The sequence below is a fragment of the Metopolophium dirhodum genome, chromosome 7, assembly GCF_019925205.1.
Source record: "Metopolophium dirhodum isolate CAU chromosome 7, ASM1992520v1, whole genome shotgun sequence".
NCBI lineage: Eukaryota > Metazoa > Arthropoda > Insecta > Hemiptera > Aphididae > Metopolophium > Metopolophium dirhodum.
In genome coordinates this window covers 3884878-3901605 of record NC_083566.1, presented here as the reverse complement: position 1 = coordinate 3901605, position 16728 = coordinate 3884878, and the positions used below count along the sequence as shown (strand labels likewise).

Sequence of the window (16728 nt, the reverse complement as noted above, 5' to 3'; positions counted from 1 at the left end):
GTGCGAAATTTTGGTTTGCCTTAATGTGTTTGGCCAAAGTTAATTTTTTGTGGGAATTTATTAGTGTTTTAACTTTGAAGCAAAAGTTTATCTTACTATTTTTGTATTTATTTATTTTTTCATAAATTGTATGACATTCGTAGTTGACTAGTTATATTATTGAATAATTATACAATTATGTCCAATATTTTTTAGTTTTCAATAAGTTATGTTATTTAATTAAGAACTTCTAACTGAGTTTATTATTAATTCTGTGTGAGTAGTGTTGTACTTGCATTATACTTTATTAAAGTAATGCTTATAGGTCATACATATTATATAAGAATGGTTCATTTAAGCAGGTCGCGGATTGTGTTGAACGAGTAGTAAAAATTATTCTCTTTTAGTATTTTAAATTATTCTTTTATAATTTAAATCAGTTAAAAGAATGATATTTACCAGCATTTATTTAAAAGCGAAACTGTTCTAAAAGGAATATTGCAAACAATTCAAATGCAAATCTATGGTATTTTCTATTTTTTTTTTTAGTAAAACATATTTTGCATTTAACACTAATGAATAAAGCAAATATAAAAAAATGAAACAATGAGTGTTTTCCCGGAGATCTATTTATATTACGGCTTCTATGTTATATAGTTTTTCCATAGATTTGCCACATAATATCTATCTTGTATTATTTATTATTTTTTTTTTTAATTATTATTATTTTTTAAATGACAACATATATTTTTACTTTGTTTTTATTCTGAATTTTTTTCAAAGAATTTGAATGTACAAATATCAAATTTTGAACAACTAATTATTTAGTTACAAACAGTGGTGTATAATTTGCTGTGAGAGGAAAACTTTACTCATTAGTTTAATTTTTATTTAGCTTTATTTTTATGATACGAATTTTTATGATTTTCAGGTATAATACGGCAATATGGGACCATATATGTATTAGGATTTTCAGTGGCGTAAATTAAAATTATTTGCAATTTTTTCAATTCTCGGATGGTTATGACTATAATCGGGCGATTATCATAAAATATCTCGAGGACCGTGATAGACCAAACCACGAACCAAACTACTCGATATTTTAAGTTATTTTAGTACGTTGCTCTCGTACATTATGTTATAGTAATAAATAAAACAACGTGACGCATATAATGTACAATAAAATTATGATTGATTCTGTTTTTTGATAAAGATTACAAGAAAATATATTATCCAAAACTAACGTTCAAAGAACCATTTACTATTGTAACTTATTTGCATAACAAATGCTCTGAAAGAAATAGTGCTGTCGAAAAAAATGTGTCAATTTTTTTGTCGACCTTTATGTTTTATTGTTTTCACCACCTATACCTATGCGAAAAAGGCTTCTACCTACGAATTTTTTTTGGTAATACGTCATTAATTACAAACTTATTTTTAAGTTTAAGCGATTGGATTGGCAAAAGAGTACCACGCAAAGAGTCCATTACTCTATGAAATTAAAAATGAATGTTATCATTCGAAAATTAAATTAAATTGAAACAACCGGGAACTCACTTTGCTGTATAGAAGACGTCGAGAGTGTGTTTTCATTGAGTAGGTTAATGTGTTTTGAATTCAATTTAAAATATAATTGTGTAGATACTAAAAACGATTTTTAGTGTACATTGTCAGCCTATTCTTCTAATGATATTACGTAATAAGTTTAAATTGCTATTGGTATAACTAAGTTACTAGTTACTAGTAGGTTGAACTGTTTTTTGACAAAATTAAATAGCTTTTATAATATTATTATTTTAATACTATCTGTTATTAACTCGTAAGTCAATACTGACGTACCATTGGGGTGAATAGCAGATTCATTGTATAAAGACCTTTAAATGAATTTAAAATTTTTAAAATATCATTGTCTATAGTTAGTAATAAATAATAATATACGTTTTAAAGTAAGTTATATATTTTTTAATTATCACAAAATAATTTTAAGAATTCTGACATTACAAAATAATTTGCAAATCTTACCAGTTTTGATGCATTTCATTAATATTTGAACTTTAAATGTTCATTAAAAATTAATGCGGAATTATGCTCAACTTTTTTTGGTTCCAGAAATAAATATTAATAAGAAACCTTGTGTTAATTTTTTATGGTTTTTGATTCAGCATACATGTTTTAATCGACATTTATAGAAAAAAAATATTTGTATCTTGTACATTGATTATACTAGTATTATAAAGATTTTAGTGAGGCACAACGGTATCGTATTTCGATATCGATGTCAGACCAATTTTACCGATATTTATATGACTGAACTATTGAATATTTTATCGATATCGATATCAAAATATGATATCAATTCGTTGCAATTTGAAATTCCTATTTTATTTTTATATAAGTTTTGACAGTGAATCAATGCCTAAGAACGAATAAACACTAACGATAAGTAATACGATAAATCTCCTATATTAAACGTATATAGCTGTGACGGTTGGATTTTTAGAATTAGTCTTGTTTTTTAGGTAAATATACTTATTAATTTTAAATGTATGCATATTTTCAGGAAGCAATTATACAAAACTCGGAGGCACCTAAGGTAGATTGAAAAGTAAATAGATAATAATGTACCTGCAATTTTAATTCAATATTTAATTTTTATTTATAATAATATAATATGAAAACTTTTTTCATGTAATAATATTAATTCCAAAAAAAAAAAAACCGTCAATAAATTATATATTTAGTATTATTTCAGTATTGTTTTTACTTTTTACTTTTATAATTTTATACATTTTACGAATATATTGTTTTTCGATATCGATATCGTTTGTTTCTCGATATCACGATAGGATATCGATATAAATCAACCGATATTCATAACAAAATTATATCATTGTGCATCACTAAAAGATTTGGTGAAAATTTCATGTCATGTAGTACGTAAATTTCAATTCGTTTTTGAATTAATACAAAATAAGAAAATCGATTTTGTGAAAACTGGTAAATCCCATAAATGCCGTTTATGCCTAATTATCCCAAACTCCTGGTTCCAACTAGATTCACTTTAATACCAGTAAAGATAAAGCATTTTTACTCTTCTAAAAAGTAATGTTTGACTCTAAAAATTACACACATCATGATAATAATAATAAATTGCAAGAACTATAATTTATTTTCAAAAATTATTTAGAAAAAAGTATTTAATAGGTGCAATATTTATGCTTTTATTTAAGTAGATTGTGTTTATTGTTCAAATAGTCACTTCCATAAATATACAAGTTTTACAATCTCATGCAATTGTATTTTATTACGATGAAAATATTAAATCTTTGATAATATATTTCATTACAATGTTATTTTTAGTTAAAATATAAGTTTGAAAAAATGACCGTCAGAATGCGGCACCATCTTAAGCGTCTTATTATAATATATTTTATAGGTATTATATTATGATTTAGATTTTGTGTTTTTTAAAAGATGAAATTCACCACTAGCAAATAATATTTAAAGGTATGATCAACATTTTCAAAATAACATTAATGTGTTTACCAATTGTTTTATACTATTTTATAAATGCGTTCAAAGTAATTTTAATGTCAAGTTATTAGTGAATTAAGTTTTTATATGTTCTTTTATTTATTGTTTAATATGTTTATTATGCATTATGTAATTATGTACAATTTTCTGCTCTGACAATCAACTCTAAGGAATGCAATTAGATACAAGCAATGATAATAATTATAGCCTGTGTTGTACACAGATTAGGGTTGATTATAATGTTGAGAACATCATATTCATAGACGTATTATACGTTCTACACCACAGTATAGCTTGTTAATCGAGTTAAAATCAACTACATTTTATAAAGTTAGATTGGTTATAATATAATATAATTTAATTGACTATCATTATAATAGTATTTTGGGATTATCAAAACCACTCAAAACCATTGATATTTAATTATAACATCACTTATGTTTGTGAAAGGTATGCACACGTGATGGAGCATGCTGCACTCACTATTACACATACTATATGCGGTAAAGAATCTACATACCGCTACAAGGGAGTATTTATAATTGACACATACGTTATAATTCAGAGGGTTGAAATGTATTGTAAATATTAATGTTGCATCGAAGAAATAAATTATCAAATAATTCGATTGCTGATTCCGTTATTACATTTTTTGGTACTTATCGGTTATCGCGACTACCGTAAAAATTATAAAAAAACTATTATAAAAACTAGGAATAATTAATAATCATATAAATTGTATAAAATAACTATTGTAAAAACTAGAAATAATTAATAATTCACCTTAGGAGGAAAATGCTCAGACATGCAATTTAAAATTCCTATAAATGGATTTCCATGCTTTTTACGCCACATGAATTCAATCCAATAATTATCCAAATTTTGACCAAAAGTGCATCTATGTTTTTTGTTGCGCCATTTAGAGAATTCCCATAACCTTTCGATATTCTGTGTGTGAGCACCAGTTTGAGGATCAACAAAATTATAAGTGTGATTAACGGTTAAATGCTGAAACCCAGCGTTCTGTAATTCATCTGTTTTATAACCACGCCAACAATCAGAATAAATAGTTGTACCTTGGTTTATATTATCTTTTATTGCTTGTATAAGTGTAGACGCAGTCCGATCTTTGACTTCGACTAAAAAACATTCCGCCGTGTCCCGACAAATGCCTCCAAAAATCCATTGTTGAGGTAAAACTCTACCAGCATTATTTTTACGTCTTTTAAAAAGACTTTCGTCGATTTCTACTATTTTTCCAGGACCACCAATTTTCACGTTACGACTTTTCAGGCTTAAAACACATATTTCTCGCATATAATTATTCCAGACCACAGTAGTATCGCCACACATATTTAACTGTGTTTGACACCATTTTAAAGAAGTAATTTCTTCAGTTCAACCATATATAAAGCGTAAAGCATATGCAAAAAAAAATCCCCACACCAATGCTAATAATAACCACCATTCAATACGTCTCCCTAGGTAGTCACGATAACCGATAAGTACCCATTTTTTAAATTTAAAAGTATATAGACTATTTTGTATTTTGATTTTTGATCGGTTTTGTGATATTTCATTATTATTATTTTGTTATTAATTTACCCGCGGAAACTTAGGACATTGGGTGGTTCTTAACTGTGGGGGAGAGTACGGTAAGGTGTAAACACGTGTGTGTTGTTTTGGCAGATTTTCAAGTGGGCACCCGTAGGAATCTGCCATGCCCGCGCCGAGGTATCGAACCGGCGCCGGTGTACGTCGCAACCGACGCCTTAGTCCGCTCGGTCACTCCGTCCCCCTTTTGTGATATTGTGACATTGAATATTGATATATTTTGTTGATTGTAACGCTTATCGCATTAACTGACGATTATTAAAATAAATCTTCATTTAAGCTTCACTGATTTATTAAATTTAGAAGAACATTTTAAATTTTAATTATTAATATCTTTAATATTGTCACTTTTGTTTTAAATAAGCATTTTAAGTGTCATTACCTTAATAAAACAAGTAACAATTACTTCCCTTTTAATTCAAACAATACGGTTTAATATAGTTTATTTTTGTTATGAATTTATAAGTGGAATACTCTTTTAAAATATTACCATGTCTATATGAACTTCTTTTGGAAATTGTTTAGCTTTATTTTTCGTATCATCAATAATATAATGTATTTAAATGAAATAAATTAATATATTATATACCATATTAGACTTGACTTAAGTAAACCATGTATCGTCGATAAAACAAATATACTCGCCAGCTACAAGTGTTACAAACTGCATTATTTAGGTAGTTCTAATGTAAATACGAGGGATTTGTAATTACAATTTTAACTCGTTTTTTGATTGTTTTCCCATATTACCATAGTGCATTAACTAGGAAAACAGTTTGATAGTCACTTTTATTTTAAACTAGTTGATTTCACGTAATTTGTTACCCGTAAAAAATGACAACTCTTAAAAAAATTGTGATTGTTCAACTCCTTTTGGGTGTAAGTCACTGCAGTAAGTGAAACTCAACCACCTTGGTAGACAATGTGTGAAAATTTGATTTGATGCATGCTTGTACCTGATTTGCTTGATTAACCAATGGTAACCAATAAAGTAATAAATACCGATTTCTACTAATTATTTCTTCTATAACCAATAGCAACTATTTCTAATTAAATATTGCCTTCGTAAGTCTCAAAATCCCTGTTTGAGCATCTTCCCTGGTTGGACTTACTGGGTCCAATTGAGAAACTAAATCATCCCGGGATCCACTTAAACACACACACAACAAATTTCATCAAAATTGGTCTAGCCGATAAATGACACATGGACATACAGACAAACATTTATTTATATATATAATATATATATATATATAGATAAATCAAAAATACAATATTCATAATATTATCGGGATGGAATATTAATGATTTTAAAGTGTTTGTATTTCGCATCTAGAATAGTGAGATACTGAGATAGAATGTTTGACATGTTAGCGTGTGGCGTCAAAAATAGTGACTAAAAACGATTCACCCAGAAACATAAGTGCTTAGTTTTATTCAGTGGGTTAGAGCAGTGTTTCTCAACCTGGGGTCGCATCGGTCAGAAATAATTAAACGCTGATGTAGAAAAACAACCTTTTGTTTGCATTAAAAATTAAAAATTAATACATAATCATAATGATAAAAATTAAAAAGTTGTTTTATAGTTTAAATACACTATAAAATATGAATAATAAAGTAAAGAGTATAAATTAATGTGACATTTTAGATAATTTTATGCTCAAAAGTTTTTTTATTTTAAGGGTTGGGGTGAAGTGACTTGACTTTATTTTTCACCTATTTTAGGGGTTGCAACGTTAAAAAGGTTGAGAAACGCTAGGTTAGAGGACTAGATAAACATATTTTATACTTTGCAGTTTTTCACTGATACACTGATACATTAATTGGATGGATAAATTAACACATGTTGTTGCAAATACTCACAACTAATAAATATTATATATATAAACTCGTTTGGATTTCATTATCGAAGTAAAATTTCTTTTTTTTCCGTTAGGCATTTTATTTTTAATAGAGGATGATGTATATATTTTTTCAGCATAATGTAAAACTTATACTTAGGATTATGTTACATAACTTTATACCTACGAAAATACCTATGACTGAGAGACGTGTGTAAACATATTAAGTAGTAAAGGTCGAATCACGGATAACGACTAATCGATCAGAGTGCATGTGTGTTGTAGGGCTTCTATAAGCATGGCCACAAGGCGCCGACGTAATCATTGTACCATACTTTAAGAAGATAATTTTGAAAAAAAAAAAATGAAAAACAAAGCGCCTCTTATTACTCAAGGCGATCTACATTATAATATCATTTCATCCACACACAAATACTGTGTCGTGCACTATTCCACTTTTGTACGAAGTAGGTCATCACGACAACCGGACAACATAACATAAACATGACAAAATAAATCTAACCGTAATGCGTACAACTCAAAGTGCCCAAAGTATGTACTCGGACAATAGATTATGGACATTTCTCGTATTTGATGGTGGTATATTAAATTATTATGCAAGAAAAAAATTCTAAATAAAACAAGGAAAATATTTTTAACCAAATAAAATACGCGATGGACAAATCGCAATATAATATTACGTGGAGTTGGTTCGTAAACGGGACGATATAACCTACCTATTCATACTCAAACAACAATAGTATGATGTGCACTTATTGCTCTACACTCAGTGCCAATGAATTGTAATTCCCATATTGATAGTAATATTATTAAACTCGTTTACCGGTAGAGGAATGGTACATTCCATTCGAAAACCACCTACACGTCAATGTACTGAAATTGCCTATACACTACGCCGTCCAATAGGTATTCATATTAAATAACATTAATTATATCGCAATCAATAATATTATCGAGAGGGCAAGTAACAATCAAGTTGTTATAACCGAAACTCTTAACGACACAGTTCACACAGTTTGTAATTATTTATTATTCAGCTAGCGGTGTGCGTATCTAAGAGTCGAGTCAGAAAGGGGTCAAGGACGGCGGGCTAAGCGGTGGTTCGTACAGGCTGGCCGGTCCTGGATACCGGACCACGATGATTTCTCGAAAGGTATTGGTTCTTGGTAATTTGGTAATTTTGGTAATTTTAAATTGTAATGTAGGCTGAATATCCCTTGTTGTGTTGTAAGCTGCAGCGTGACCATCGACCCTACACAATCATATAAACTGGGCGTTGGTTGGAGGAACGTGGTCCCGTAATTATGGTACTCTTCGCTGTACACTATTATTGTTAATATCAGCATATTATCATTATTTTGGTTTATAATAAATGACGGGGTCGAAGCAATGTGAAAGCAGTTCCGTCCCAGGTTCTCGGTTTAAAAACAAAAGTCCAGTTTTGTGTGTGCGTTTTTAGACTTAAATAGTTATTTTTTAGAATAATATTTTGTATGCGTAAACTAATCAATACGATCAGCTGTTTAAGCATTTATATTTACCTGATAAATTTCGGAACTTACAAAAACGATTTAACTGCACAATACTTATACCGATTTAATTCAGCTTCAAACATAATTATTATTATATCATGATATTATAAAGAAACACCATATTCAACAGCACATCCAAGTACATGTTTAAAATACATTTTGTAAAAATTTAATAAAAAATGTTTATAATAAATTATGTTATGTGACTTTGTTGTATTTTATGGCGTGTTATTATACGTTATTGTGTAATAAGCCCAAATACATTTTAAACTTGTTTTTCTTTAATTATTTTGGTATTTACACATTTATTTTAAATTATTTAATCACTGTTGTGTTTGTGACATTGTTTTGAATGGATTTCCTACTATTTTGGTTCTATCTTGAGATAGGTGCGACTGTATTTAACGTTATGAAAATAAGATTATGCAAAGTTGTTCGCATATTGTTACATAGAGCTTTGGTCGTATCATACGCATTGGTTTTATAGAACACAGAGTTGATGATAGATTGTGATTTATGGAATTCAGTCGTCTAATTTCTTACCATATTTGATCTTTAAGTTGTAAGTTAATCAATAAATAAGGGTTTATAAATATACCTAAATTTAAATGGAAAATAAAAATTATCTCAATATATTATTTATCATAAATGTAATATATATTATACACTATAGTGAACAGTTGAATATTCACACATTTTTAAGAACTTATAAGCCAAGTCAACGAGGAAAGAACAATCAAATTTACAAGATTGAACTATAATAGCAGTCTAAAAATTACTCACAAGCCACTTCAGCCATAAAGGATTTTCATAAAAACTTACAGTAGTTGTTGATGTTTTGAAAAATAGTTAGAATCCATACAAAATGTTATCATAATATATGAATTAACTAACTTAATCGATATAAAAAAATTAAACGAAAAGTTTTTTATGGTATTATTTTTATAAGTAGTAATATTGAGTTTTAATAATATATTTTGTATAGAATATCTGATATTCTTATATGAATAATATTTGATTGTATAAATAAAATCGTATATACTTGCGTATAATATTGTATGCATATTTTACGATACGACATAAACAAATCCAATAGTTAGTCATAAAAAGTAATCATGAGGAAATGTATTTCATGTTCTTTATATTATATAATATAATACATACATAATATTTTATGTTTGTTAAACTCTAGAACTCGTGTGTTATGCCGAATAAGAACATTGCAATAAAACTCAATTAATTTTAGTATAATATATAAACATTTTTCATACTTGTCGTATCAATATCTTGTTGAACCCGAGTACATTTTTCTCGTAAGAATTTTGATTTCATGCTCTGAGTATTTTAATAACATAATATTATCATGCATTAAATTAACTGTTGGTAAAACTATAACTATAGAAATTAAATAAAACATTAATATTGATTTGAATTCAACACGCAAGTAGAACAATAATTCAATATTGATTTTGGGACATTTTTTTTTTTTTTAACATAAATAGTATGTTTTCGGGCTTAGATATTTTATTTTTCTAACCGATTATTTCCAGCCGATTTTTCAAAATATACGTTTTCATTTTCATGGTTAACAAAAACATATTTATGATACATAGATTTTCTTTGTAGCGGAAAAATATCGAGTAGTGTGCTGTGTTTTACTGATTCATTAACTATAATATTATATAAATATCTCCCTCCGTTCATATCCCGTAAAATATGGCTTACGATACGACAACATTTGAGTGGGTATAAGTTGTTTTTTTTTTGAAATTATATTACATTACGTTAAATGGAAATTGCGTGTAGTGCACGAGATGAACAAATGAAGTTTTATTAAATGAGATTACTAAGCGAAAAACAGTATTAAAATAAGGAGTTAAGATTCCACGAAATATAACGGTTTGTGTAATATGTACTTGCTGGGAATTGTACAAATATGGATGTTATTATTGTTCATCTCTTATGGTTGTTGTAGTTATTATTAGATTGTATGTGGTAACGAAAATCTAGAATATTCTTTTACGTCATGATATTGTGTATTTTTTTATAGCGGGCGTGTACTCGTGTAACACAATATATCCAGATTTATTACAATAAAACTTATTATACAAAGGCCGGTAAGTATAGGTATACCTGTGTTATAATAATGTACAAATTTAAACAAGTCACATACGCAATACATAATATTAAGTAATATCTAATAAGTAATAACACACGACGTCTATAGTATATTTGCAGTTATCCGATTTCAATATTGGTTCGTCGAGATCAATTTTAGTTGAACTCTCAAAACAATTAACGTTTACGACTCGTATTACATTATATAATATTATAGTATATACTAGTAACACATTTTTACGGAATGCAGATCCTACGAAGAAGCAAGACTCGTGCACAAATTAAGACTGAACTTATACGAGATGTGATAATATAATTGTGATATAATATAATATTATTTTACTAGGTATAAGGAATAATTCCTAGCTAATTACAGCTAGTATAGGTTATATAATTTTTTGCTGAAAAAAATGCATTTGAAAATGTCATTGTGTGTATAAAATATAATCATTATTCTTAGTTTAAATATCTAATTACGTCCAAATTTCGTCCATTTATAGAAAAAAAACTTATAAAATCGAAATTTTACTATGTCTATACGAAAGCGTAGAAAGACCAACCAAACAACTACATCTCGTTCATACATCATAACTTTTCGATTGATTGACAACATTTTCTTATCGAAACTAGATAATTTCACATTTTCGTTTCACATTACCGTTCACAAAACGTTATTATTTATAGATAAAAGAATCCCCGTTTACTGGTGGCATATACCTGGCACCAAATACTTACCTGTGTTCGATTATGTATATAATATACATATATCAATCTATACTTTTTCCTCTAAAAGAAAGTATGTAGAATATTTATTTCAATGATGTATAATATTCATTATACGAATGTCCCACATAATTTGTTTGATAATAATATTGGTGTATAATAGTTATAAGTAATATAAGTATGTGTTATCGTACAAATGGGACAAACGGGCCACACCAGTTCATCGTAGGTAGGTACTTGAAACTTCAACAATGCATCATGCGGCAACAATATTATTCAAAATCGTCTCGCTAAATCTGTTAGATGACGGTTATTAGATTTGGTGGGACGGCATGCGGTAAAATATGGTTAATCAAACTAGAAGTATAGACCTTATAGGATTGTAAAGGTAAGTAAGCGAATGGTCACTAAATTCCCGAGGCTATTTATTGTCGGCGGCGGCGGAAAATTTACATTAAACAACTGGCTGAACGGCAGAGTAAATCTCGTATCCGGAATCCACGCCACGTCCGCAGGAAATCTTTTGTATAAGACCACAACTATTCAACATTTTGTATAAATAAATGTAAACTTGTTTATAATATATATATATACATTTATATTTTATATATAAAAAATAACGTACTATATACATTAACTGTAATAACGTGCGGGTATTTCGGGAGATTCGAATGATTTATGTGAAGTTCCACTTACTCGCCTCCTACCATTATATCGTTTCACATTCATACGGCTTTATTCGTGACCTATTACTACAGACACACACCCACAAACCCACACATACACATTTATATATCTCAGCTCACTGTCCAGAATATACTCGTCTCCGACCAATGCAACCATTCATATCGTGTACACTGCGTGTTGGTGACTGATAAAAAAAATAATATTAGGACATACACTGCATGACGATCTTTCGTGTTCTGGCAATAAATTTTCTTGACTATGCATCATAGTCGTCATGTTCACGTTGAACTCGCTTATAGGTACACTTTTTTTTACATTTAATTTCGTTCAATTAAAATGTCATAGGGACCTGATGTAAAACGATTATCGACTTATCTCTGTGGTGGATATAACTGTATGTATTATTTGCATATACAATGAAGTAATTATCGGTTAGAACTTAAATACTACAATAATACGCTTTGATAATATTACTGTAGTTTTACACTACATTGTATTCCATGAGACGTTGGTATTCGGGAGTTACGTTGTTATGTAATGTTTTTGGGCTGGATACAACTTTTTTTTTCTAACAGATTTTGCGTACCTAAAGCTTTGTTAATCACCATAGAAAAGAAAATGAAGAATTATTATTTTAAAAATCAATCTATAATAGCATCCTAGTAGATAATTTTTCCCTGCACTATACTCAAAAACATTTATATTATTCTTAAGCTTTCCTCGCAGAGAAACATATCTAGTAATATACTATATTAGGTATCTAGAGAGGGATTTTATTATTCTTTCTAATCTATGGACTAAGTAATAAGTTGATCAACATTTATTGGAATAAACATACGTTATGTTCTTCGCACATTAACCAATTCGTTTATAATTCGTTCGGTTCGTAAAATTAGTATTATAATCGAAATAAAAATCATCTCCATTAACTATATAAACTATAGATAATAATATAATATAGTATGTTCTCAACATTTTTATTTATTTAAAAATATAAATAAATTTAAGATATTTTGTAACCAGCCGTACTTACCTTTTTTAGAAGCTTTGAAGCTGTCATGTGGAGAGACATATTCAATATCGTATACAAGCGTTGTGTTTGGTAAAATTGCTTTATCTTTGTTTATCCTGTATACAGCGTATTTGAATGCTACCTCCGTGGTACTGTCTTTGTCTTCTTGAGTGAAAATTGCCCCTGAAAAACCATTATGTCAAAAGGGTTATAAAAATATGGCAATGCAATAGGTACTATATATATATATATATTTGTCGTTTCACAGAAGTTTAAGGGCCTCTCAAACAGATTCCATCGTAGGTACAATGAGAATTGATCATAAGGTTAGGACGTCTAACGTATTTTCCATGGTTGTGTATTTGAGTGTTCAAATTTTCCGTTAATCAGCTATTAGGCTAGTTATGGATAAAGAGAGGAAAATATGTAAATTATTTAAATAGCATAGAAACCGAATGGAAGTCGAATAACAGACTAAAGATTATCATGTCGAATTTGTGAATAGTAGTGTTTGGTTTGAGTAAAATTAAAATAGAGGTTCACTGAGAAAAGTGAAATAAATAATTACGTGTGATTTTTTTTTAAATTATTTTTTTTTGCCGCTCGATCCTTATAAATATGATCTATGGTTTTAATGTCTACTAAACCCTTAAAGTAGATTCATAGTATACCCTTATAACAACATTGAACCACATAATGAGACTATAATTCAACTGTTGAACATACAATAAACGCTCAAAAGTCGTAAAATTACCATAATGTGTATTTTTATCTTTTGCCTACACCATTATAGTATTACAAACTTGATTCAACAAGTTCTTTATATTTTACTTGATCAAAGTCTTAACTGTTTTTTTATTTTTCCTATTATATATAATGTAATTATTTGTGTGATATATTGAATATATTATGTAGGCAGGTAGCCTTATATTGCACAGCTGTCGGCCATTTTTATTGAATATTTCAATCATAAAAGTTTATAATATTCTGGAAATAAATTATTGGTTTTATGAAAAAAAAATTGTTTCAATAATTTTTTTTATAAAAAATGTTTAAGATGTTTGAAAACTAGATGCAAGTTCAGAACAAAACTCTTTAGTTTTTAATACATTATTGAAATTATAAATAAATACAATTATCATATTACAATATAAGAATTTAAATATGGTAATTTTCAAATAGTTTTACATTTTAATATAGGTACAGATATAAATAAAAATAACAAAAATCATTATAATTTTGTAATAATTATTTGTGTTACTCTAAAATTAGTATAAACCACAAATCCAAACATGAGAATTGAAAAATGTGAATAAAAATTAAATATTAACACTATTGTAAGCTTTAATATCAGTTATTAATAAAAATTAGTAAAATATTTTCGTTTAATTATTTAGTCAGCTGGGATGAGTGTGCGTGTTAAAGATTATGATGATAATATATAGAGTCTAAAATACTTGTTTTTCAATGTCAGCTTTGATAGGTTGAATGCATTACAAAGTCAACATAAATGTTTGTTTCGAATTTTCACAGACGGAAATCTGAAAGTTAAGTTAATGCTACAAAACTACATCGATTCATAAATCATAAAGCAGACGCCCGAAATCATAAGACCCTTTTTAGTTCGTGTACATAACGCTTAAAACCATTATTCAACCGTTTACACGGTCGGTAACAAAGGGGAATTTCTTTTCTATTTTCGAAGAATATTTTAAGTACAAGCTAGTATACAGAGCTAGTATACAGAGTGTTGAATAACAATATGTTTATTACGTAGTTGGACTGATTTACATGTTTCATGATCGTCTCATATTATGGTCGATGTTGCATAATATATCAGCATTGGAATGAAAACAATTTGAATATTTCATTCAAGTTGAAGGAAAATTATAACTTTCGAAAAAATTTCGGGCTAATCACTCATACAATTTTAGTTAAACTATAGCTATATACTTATGGAACCGCGTGTTCTATTAACTCAATACGTCATTCTTAATTATTATGTTATTTTTGCAATAATTATTTTTAAAAAATCGTTGTTTTTTTTAAAAAAGTAAGTAAATGTCGGTTTCCCGAAATATTGAGATTTTTTTCTGCAGTTACTTAAATAATATTCAGTTTTGACTTTAGATTTACCTTTGGCAATGTCAGGATGATTGATTGTTTCTTACGAATATAATGTATTTTATTACATGTTTATGTTTTAAAATGTCATCATTGGTATAGCTATAAACAACAGTACCTATTATAATATTACGTTGGTGTTTAAACACACCATACCAGTAGTACCTACACGCAGAAAAATAATGTCTATTGTCTATTTACATCGCCCGCTTACGATCGTAATTTTTATTAAGATGTATTAGCACAAATTAAATTAATCTTTGGACATTTAAAATTAAAATTGATGTTAATTTTCTATTTTCGACAGGTCCTATATTTTGTTATGTATTTGTGGTTGATTGTGGTGATACTGATTATTATTTTCTTTATATCCAATGATTTGAATAGTTTAAACAGCGAGTACTATAACTGATACTTTCTTTTAAAATAATTGAATTGGTTTTTTTTCAGGTAGTACAAATTATTTTTAATCAACATAAAATTTTCATATTGTAAATTATACAGGTTGATTCTCCAAGTATACTCAATAAGTTTATTTATTTTGAATCAACCTCATATTTGTATATTAAACATTTTACAGGGTTAACCGCCAATGATTCTCACCATTTATTAAAAATATAATAATTATTCAAATTTAGTTTTTTAGAATTTTGAAGCATAGTTGAACTATTTGTTGAACCTTCGTTTTCTACTGTGCATTTTTAAGCACAAAATTTTTTTTAAATATAGATGTATATTTATCACAATGTGAACGAGTAGTAATTGAGTTATTTAAATTTAAAATTATAAATTATTATAATACCTATTGTAAAAATGATTAATTATTAAAATAATTTCATCATTTATATTAACCATATAATTTTTGTATCAGTATGATTTTGTTTCACACATACAAATCATCCTCGACTACTATTATTATGTTTTGAATTAAGTTAAAAGATTTGTTAGAAGTACTTATCTAATAAATATCCAAACATCACATATTATTATTATTTTAATAACGTAATTATTTCTTAAATACTTTATATTTGCTAATAGGATATACTCAAATCGTATCCACATCTGAAAATTTTGTCAACACATCCTCGGCAACAATTTTGGTTTTATTTTTAATTTTTTTATTTTTTTTATAAAATAGAAAAATATATTCTTTGAAATTTAAATTAGTTTTATTGCTGATTCATCTGTTAAACAGATAATTTTTCACACTGTATACACGATAAAGATAATGAATAAAACACAAGTTAATTAAATACATTTTAGTAACAAATTATTAATTACAGTTTTTTTTATGGGAATGTGTATACAATAACAATTACAGTGTGCATTTAATGAGATAAGTATAGAACCTAACGCTTTGCACTATCTAGAATAACAATCGAGGTCATTTTATCAAGTTAAATAATCTTAAGTTTAATTAATTTTCATAAATTACTTCAAATAGTCTGCAAAAAAAGCAAGTAACCAACTTCAAGAAATGGATTGGTGTACCTATACGGCTATACTACTGATCTTCAATGCAAACAAAAGTGGTGATAAATGA

At 27.8% G+C, this 16728-nt stretch overlaps 1 protein-coding gene across 1 annotated transcript in view; it reads right to left on the bottom strand.

Moving 5' to 3' along the window:
* Positions 1-16728, bottom strand: part of LOC132948901 (glutamate receptor ionotropic, kainate 2-like) — a 236487-nt gene that overhangs the window by 79449 nt on the left and 140310 nt on the right. The window contains exon 2 of the mRNA XM_061019589.1: positions 13083-13244. Coding sequence (XP_060875572.1) covers positions 13083-13244 — 162 coding nt within the window. The remainder of the gene's footprint in view (positions 1-13082; positions 13245-16728) is intronic.